Consider the following 8,620-nt stretch of genomic DNA (forward strand, 5'->3'; position numbering starts at 1 on the left):
ATGATGGCACCAGCTGTAGCCAAGAAAGATCTTCCTAAGATGAGAGGATCTTTAGGCTCTTGATCATACTTCAGCACCACAAAGTCAGTGGGAATCATTAAGTTGCCAACCTTAACTGGAATATCCTCTAAAACACCTTCAGGAGTTCTTCGGGAGCGATCAGCCAAGATAAGAGAAATCTGAGTTGGCTTGAATTTTGTCATCCCAAGTCTCACAGCAACAGAATGTGGCATCAAGTTGATGCTAGAGCCAAGGTCACAAAGTGAGTGAGAAAACCTTCCTGCTGAGATAGAGCAATCAAGAACAAAGCTTCCAGGATCTGGTAACTTCTTAGCAGTCCTACATTGAATGATTGCACTCACTTCCTTAGAGACAACCACCTCCTGCTTCTTCTCCTTCTTCCTCTGTGAAGGCTGGTTTAACAGAATTGCACTGACATCCTTAGTAAGCAGTGCTCCTTCTTCAGGGCTCAAACCATTGGATACCATTCTCTTTACATAGCGTTTTAGTGGTGGTGAAAGCTTCACTGCATCAATCAATGGCATCTCAATCATCACCTTGTCCATCATTGCCTTGCATCTAGCTTCCTCCATCTCCTGCTTCTTCTCCTTCTTGGCTTGGGAAAAGGAACCTTAGGCTTGTAGACCCTTTCAACCACAGCTGGAACCTGAGATTTTGTGTTTTCCGCATCTGACTTAGATGGGTGTCGACCGACACCCAGGTGGTGTCGATCGACACCATCATCTGGATCCGACAGATTGGCCGATTTTTCTCCTTGTTCTGCAGAAACAATTTCACCATCATCTTCATCTCTCACTGATATGGCATTGCAAGCATGTCTGGGGTTTGACTCAGTTNTACCTGAGGGCTCTGAAGTATGGAATGATGACTCTTCTGTTTGGGAACAGGTTTCTGACTTGGAGCATTTGTTTTGGACAAGCTTTGTCGCGGACGTGGAGGGGTGTTGATCGACACCCTCTTGGTGGCATCGATCGACACTGAGCCTGATGCTCGTGTTGCAGAAACTTTTTCAACAGAAAAAGTCTGTCCATCAATAGTAGGAGCCCTCCTCAGCTTATCCATCTCAAAATTCAAACTCAAACCATCCACATTCAGTGCTATGTGTCCCTTCTGCACATCAATGATGGCACCAGCTGTAGCCAAGAAAGATCTTCCTAAGATGAGAGGATCTTTAGGCTCTTGATCATACTTCAGCACCACAAAGTCAGTGGGAATCATGAAGTTGCCAACCTTAACTGGAATATCCTCTAAAACACCTTCAGGAATTCTTCGGGAGCGATCAGCCAGGATAAGAGAAATCTGAGTTGGCTTGAATTCTGTCATCCCAAGTCTCACAGCAACAGAATGTGGCATCAAGTTGATGCTAGAGCCAAGGTCACAAAGTGAGTGAGAAAACCTTCCTGCTGAGATTGAGCAATCAAGTACAAAGCTTCCAGGATCTGGTAACTTCTTAGCAGTCCTACATTGAATGATTGCACTCACTTCCTTAGAGACAACTACCTCCTGCTTTCTCTCTTTCTTCCTCTGAACAGGCTGGTTCAACAGAATTGCACTAACATCCTTAGTTAGCAATGCTCCTTCTTCAGGGCTCAAACCATTGGATACCATTCTCTTGACATAGCGCTTAAGTGGTGGTGAAAGCTTCACTGCATCAATTAAAGGCATCTCAATCATCACCTTGTCCATCATAGCCTTGCATCTAGCTTCCTCAAGCTCCTGCTTAGACCTTCTTGGCTTGGGAAAAGGAACCTTAGGCTTGTAGACCCTTTCAACCACAGCTGGAACCTGAGATTTTGTGTTTTCCGCATCTGACTTAGATGGGTGTCGACCGACACCCAGGTGGTGTCGATCGACACCATCATCTGGATCCGACAGATTGGCCGATTTTTCTCCTTGTTCTGCAGAAACAATTTCACCATCATCTTCATCTCTCACTGATATGGCATTGCAAGCATGTCTGGGGTTTGACTCAGTTCTTGCTGGAAGATAATTCTCTTGCCTTTTGACAGACCCAGCAGTCTGTGCAACTTGAACCTCCAGCTTCTTAACATGAACATTCAATGCTTCTATCTTCCCATTCAGTTCAGTGTAGACATTGTCAATCTTTCCATTGAATGTCACTGTCAAATTCTCTTGACCTTGTAGAAGCTGCTCAAGCATGGCCTCCATTCTACTCTCAGAAGAAGTCTTAGGAGGTGGAGACTGATAAGATGAATTCCCATAGGTTCTTGTATAGCCATTGTTCTGTTGCTGCTTCTGGTCACCATTGTAAGGTCTGTTTCCTTGCTGATTACCGAATCTCTGTCCCTGATACCCAGCTCCATACACATAGTTGACATTCTCCTCTGAATTCTCTGGCTCTGGCTCAAACGTCTCAACTTCAGCAGCAAATTGGACTGACTTCTTTCCCACAAGAAGATTGTGCACTGAATCAAGCTTAGCACTAACAGAAGCTAGCTGATTTGCATCAAACTCTCCATGCAGTCTCTTTCTTTCAGCATCAGCTCTTTTAGTGCTATTGCTAGAAGCCAAATTCTCAATCAAAACTTCTGCATCTTCTGGAAATCTTGTCTTGAAGTTCCCATGACTTGCAGCATCTAAAGCTTACTGATACTTCCAGTCACACCCTCTAAAGAAGATACTCAACAGTTGTACCCTTGAAAAACCATGGTGTGGACAGTCTCTTTGATAAGCTTTGAACCTCACCCAAGCTGCCTTGAAAGCTTCATCATGTCCTTGCTTGAATGAAGAGATCTTGACTCTCAGCTCATCTGACATTGCATCATCATAGAAATGGTTGAGGAAAGCCACCTTGATATCATGCCAGTTTGTCAGAGATCCAGCTGGCAACTGCTTCAACCACTGAGATGCCTCTCCTGCAAGTGAGTATGGGAAGAGCTTGCAGAATATGAAATCCCCAGTCACTCCATTAGCCTTGATACTGGTCACAAGATCCTCAAAATGCTCAATATGGTCCAGAGGCTTCTCATGGGGCAGAGCAGAGAAAGGTCTCTGTCCAACCAGTTGAAAGTAAGCAGGCTTCAGCTCAAAGTCATTCCTCTGGAATGGTGGAGGAACAATTGCAGACCGGTTCTCATACATAAGATCAGCCCGGTTGTAGTCAGCAATGGTCCTGATCAAGTCCCGGTTCTGCTCCTGTCGTCGAACTGGGTTCTGTACGTGGTTGGCAGCTCCACGTCCGTCTGCAGGAAGGGGGTGTCGATCGATACCCTCTTGTTGGTGTCGATCGACACCGTCGACACCATCAGCTGGTTCGTCGACAACAGCAATTTCAGCAATCACATTGCCCTCAACATCAATCTTTTGGCCCTGCTCATTGCGCAAGTGGCCCTCTTGATCCCTCAAAGCACCATCCTCATCTCGCATCAGAATGATAGTATTAACCATCTTTAGAGATTTGGCTGCCTTTCTGTTCTCACGCTCAAGTTTTCCTAACTCTTGGTTTGACAAATTCACAGTAGGACCAGACTTGTTGCTCCTTGTGTGAGGTCTAGGAGGCATGCACCTGAAACACCAAAGAGAAGAAAAACAAAAACGTGTAAGTAGAAAATAAAAAGAAAAATTTAGACAAAATCTAAAACTCAAATCTAATGGTAGATCAAAAGAGTCCCCGGCAACGGCGCCAAAATTTGATATGCTCAAATTAACCCTAGAGCTACTCTCTCAAATTAAGAGGTCAATGCAGTACTTAGGGGTCGAATTCCACAAGGACTCAAGACTACACAATAAATTATAGAGTTTTATAATTAAGCTAAACAGATTAAATTGAATTAAAATAAAAGCAATGCAAAATATTAAATAAAAGCTGTTGTAAATTCAGAAGATCAAAAAGCTAGGCCTAGGGAATTTCTCAGGAAATTATGAAATATTAAATCAATCAATAAATTAGGATTCAAACAATTAAGAACAGATCTAGAACTCTAAACACTTTTGTAAATTAAATCAGTTCTCACTGCAAATAATATCTAAATTTAAAACCAGAAAATCCAAATCTCTTTGTAAAATTCTAGGTTAAAAATCAGCAATAAAATCAGGTTTAGATTGTTCACAAAATTATTAAATCAAATCTCTTTGCAAGAAATAATTTTGCTCATCAAAAGGTTTTATCAGGAAAATCAATTATATTCTCATATCAATTTATTTTCCTAGAGTATTAATTCTAGATGGCCAATCAAGGATTAATATGAAGAACAACCTAAGATGAAGATCTAGATAGATAATGAATCATAAATAAACAGATCTAATAATTCATAAAATCCCTGTGAAAAACCCTGAACCTAACAAGCAAACTACTCAGACATAATCAATGAAGAACAAAACATCTTTATGAATAATAAGCAATTGAAATTAAAAGAGTAAACGGAGTTCAAGAAATTCTTCTCTCAAAGCAGATCTGATCTCTCTCTCCAAAGCTCTCAAAATCTCACAGGGTTGCAGGAAAAATAAAACTTGATAGAATAAAACTTTTTTTTTGGGTTTGCAAAAACCTAAAAACTATATATATATATATGTCCTAAAACACGTCAGGGACTAGTCTTGCAAATATGGAAACCTTCGGGCAACTTTGTAAAACTTCCAAATTTGGCATCTCTCGTCGGTTTGGACTGGGTGTCGATCGATGCTAAGGCAGTGTCGATCGACACCATCTCCTCTGATCGATTCCAAGTTGATTTCTTGCGGATTATTGCTCCAAACTGATCCAAATTGCTCCACTTTGCTCCTTCCATGCTAAAAACCTATAAAGACTCAAAAATAATCTAGAAACAAATGAAAAGAACTAAAAGACTCCTTATATCATGGTTAAAAACCACAAAAACCATGATATATCAAGGGGGTATTGGTTTGAGATTTAAAGAGAATTTAAATGACTTTAAATAAAATCATAGAAAGTGTAAAATGAAGGATTCTAAAAGATTGTTTAGAAAATGTTTTAAAATTTTGCTGATTTGTTTTCCTAATCTTGTAAAATCTCTCATCAAATCTTTCAAACTTTCTCAAAAAATCTTGCAAAATATTTTTTTTGTTTACTTAACGATTTTGTCAAAAAACTTTGTTTCATTACCAAATTTTTTTTCATTATTATATATGTTGCAGGTTTTTTCACAGATTACGATCATACCAATTAGTGAATTTGCAATTTGAGAAAACTCATCAACTATAGTGCATCCACGTCCTTGGAGTAGGTAAATAATTATTGTATGTAATCTCAGCATAATTAAATAATTAAGAAATAATGCACCCTGGTTTGATGAGCTTAACGAGATGATGATGGTGATGGTGGAGGAATCATATGTGAAGGTTCATGGTGATGGTGGAGGAATCATTACTCGATTTGTCCTCTTTTGATCTGTTAATTTTACTGGTTCTGTTTTGTTCTCTTGTTCTTCATTTTCTAAAAAGAACAACAAAAAGTCATGGACTATGATTCACAATCTTTCTATTTAATGAGAGAGTTTACATGACTTTTTTATGAAGAAAATAGTATAGAATCCTAAACCAATAACATAATAGTTGAATTCATTAACAATCCAAGATTCTTTTGTTTTTTTACTTGAATAACAAAAAACTTTTAATGACTTGATAAAACTCTTAATTCAATAACACTAGATTTATGAAGACTTTAGATAAACTTTTACAAATCCACAACTAATAACACCAAATTTTAAGAGAGTTTTAAAAAATCTTGATTCAATAACAACATATTTTACATAACTTTTAAAGTCATTTAAGTGGAGGTTATTGGTTTAAGATTTGAATAGAATTTTAAAGATTTTAAATGTTATGTAGAATCTGTTGTTATTAGATCAAGATTTTGTTAAACTCTGTTTAAGTTTAGTGTTATTAGTTTGTGATTTGTAAAAAGTCATTTAAAATTTTAACAAATCTGGGTTATTAGATTCAGACTTTTATAAACTTATTAAAAGTTTTGTGTTATTCAATTAAAACAAAAGAATCTAGGATTGTTAATGAGTTCAATTATTATGTTATTAGTTCATGATTTTAGACACTTTCTTTACAAATCATGAACCAATAACATAATAATTGAACTCATTAACAATCCTAGATTCTTTTGTTTTAATTGAATAACACAAAACTTTTAATAAATTTATAAAAGTCTGAATTTTAAATGACTTTTTACAAATCACAAACTAATAACACTAAACTTAAACAGAGTTTAACAAAATCTTGATCTAATAACAACAGATTCTACATAACATTTAAAATCTTTAAAATTCTATTCAAATCTTAAACTAATAACCCCCACTAATTCAGTTTTAATGATTTTATTGAACTCTTCAAAAATCTTCATAAATCTCAAACCAATACCACCCCCTAAATTCTCTTTAAATCTCAAACCAATACCCCCTCTAAGTATTGCTTTACTTTTGTTAATCATCTCTTACTGATTGAATAAATTTTGATGCCCGAATCGTCACTGTTACCATATATCTTAAGCTTTTAGCCGGTTTCTTCTGTTAGGCTTTGTTTGCGTTTGCGTTTGTTATTTTGATAGCACTGGGGAACTGAAGGATTCTTATCAAGTTGTTGACGATAATGGAACAGGAATGGTATGTTTGCTCTGCATCCCTTTCCGGTTTAACTTTAAGATCTATAAAACCTAATTCTTTTGAGTATTGAAATTCGTATCCATCATGTTTTCTTTGAAAGCAAAATCGGTGGTGAAGGTTTGAGAAATCGAGATGTTGTGAACAAGAACAGGATCAGTGAGTTACCTGAAGCTCTGCTTCTGCATATATTGTCTTCACTTCCGACAAAAACTGTCGTAGCCACTAGTGTTTTGTCCAAAAGTTGGAGATCTCTTTGGACGTTGGTGCCAAATCTCAAGTTCAATTCTGAATTTTACAGAAGTGAACACCATAGATTTTCAGAGATTGTATTCAGGTCTTTGCTTTCACATAAAGCTCCTGTTCTAGAGAGTTTGCATTTGGTAGTTGTAAATAAATCTGAAGTTTTAGATGTTGGAATTTGGGTTGGGATTGCATTTGCACACCATGTGCGTAAATTGGTATTGGATCTTCATAACCAGGAGGAAGAGTTCGCCAGATTACCGAGTGTTTTATGGAGCTATAGTAATACACTCGAGACCTTGGAACTCAAGGATTTGTTTCTTCTGGATATTCCTTCTTCAGTTTGCATGAAATCCCTTAGAAAGCTTCACCTTGACTATGTGTGGTTCGAAGACGAAGAATCTATCTCCAAACTTTTTCGTGGCTGTCCCAGTTTGGAAGATTTGTTCGTGAACAGAAAAAGCAATCTCGATGTGGGGACTTTCACCATTGCAGTGCCATCGTTACAGAGACTGGTCATAGAAGATTATTTTGCAGGAGAAGGTGATGGAGGCTATGTGATAAATGCTCCTTGTTTGAAATACTTGGACATCAGTGGGTTGGAGTGGCTTGAGTTTTGTTTGATTGAGAAGGCCCCAGAGCTGGTAGAGGCAAAAATAGTTGACGTTTCTTATATAGACAATGAGAACATTTTATTATCTCTAACTTCAGTCAAACGTCTTACCTTACACTTATCACCCTTCAAGGTAAATTTAAGGCTTAAGCGTTTTATCTTGCAATTGGGTTATAGCATTGTTTTGTGTGCTAATGCTTGCCTCATGCACAGATCAAGTATCCTACTAGTATTATCTTCTATCAGCTGGTATATTTGGAGCTAGGTACACTAAAACGGTGGAATCTACTTTCGCTCATGCTCGATAGTTGTCCCAAACTGCAAACCCTTAAGCTCATCGACGTAAGCAATCTCATTAGTTTTTTTTTTTTAACAGGTTTTTCCACATTCAAGTATTTTTTGATGATCTAATATCACATTGTTCTCAGCGATGGTGGTATGCTAGAAAAGATTGTCCAGTGGGTTGGGAGTGGAGTCAACGAAAATGTGTACCTGAATGTTTGTTGTTCCATCTTGAGACATTTATGTGGACAAAATACGACTGGCAACGAGAAGATGACAAAGAAGTGGCCATATACATCCTTAAGAACGCAAGACTCTTGAAGAAAGCATTTATCTCTACTGAAGCCATCAATTCTAAAGAGCTCGAGAAGTTGGAAAAGAGACGTGAGATGCTCAACCAGTTGGCTACTGAGGTCAGGGATTCAATGTCATGCCACCTCGAGTTCGAGTGTGCTACGTATTCTTCTTATTATTAGGATGTATTCGTAACATCTTTCACAATGTGACAATAGGATTAAAAACAAAATCAGTCAGAAAGTAAGGCCCTGATTGGTGATGACTTTTAAGATTTTAAAATCATTTAAAAGTCTTAAAAGCATTTTATTTGCCAATCAAACTTTAATGACTTTTTTATTTTTTAAAGTTTCTACAGCCACTTTAATTTTTTCTTTTTTTATTTCTTTTCTTTTTTGAAAGCTTCAAAATGAAGCTGTAAAACTTTTAAAACTAATAAATTTACAAAAAAAAAATTTTCTTTCTCCATCATAATTAAAAACTCTATATAATTTTATATATATTTTAATACAAACATTTTTTTATAGATTAACTATTAGTATTTTTTTCTCTTTCTTTTGATATCTACTTCTCTTCACAA

The 8,620-nt window shown here is 37.2% G+C and overlaps 1 protein-coding gene across 1 annotated transcript; it reads left to right on the forward strand.

Annotated features, from left to right (window-relative positions):
• On the forward strand, positions 6,384–8,295 carry LOC104711404 (FBD-associated F-box protein At3g49020-like). Its single transcript, XM_010428105.2, has 4 exons — positions 6,384–6,611; positions 6,712–7,597; positions 7,678–7,806; positions 7,893–8,295. The coding sequence occupies exons 1-4, from the start codon at positions 6,598–6,600 to the stop codon at positions 8,220–8,222; spliced, it is 1,359 nt and encodes a 452-aa protein (XP_010426407.1). The 5' UTR covers positions 6,384–6,597; the 3' UTR covers positions 8,223–8,295.

This window comes from Camelina sativa, chromosome 9 (genome assembly GCF_000633955.1).
Source record: "Camelina sativa cultivar DH55 chromosome 9, Cs, whole genome shotgun sequence".
NCBI classification, from domain to species: domain Eukaryota; kingdom Viridiplantae; phylum Streptophyta; class Magnoliopsida; order Brassicales; family Brassicaceae; genus Camelina; species Camelina sativa.

Coding starts and splice junctions, on each gene's coding strand:
- LOC104711404 (XM_010428105.2), top strand. Junction 7,598..7,677: donor TACACTTATCACCCTTCAAG/GTAAATTTAAGG, acceptor CCTCATGCACAG/ATCAAGTATCCTACTAGTAT. Junction 7,807..7,892: donor AAACCCTTAAGCTCATCGAC/GTAAGCAATCTC, acceptor CATTGTTCTCAG/CGATGGTGGTATGCTAGAAA.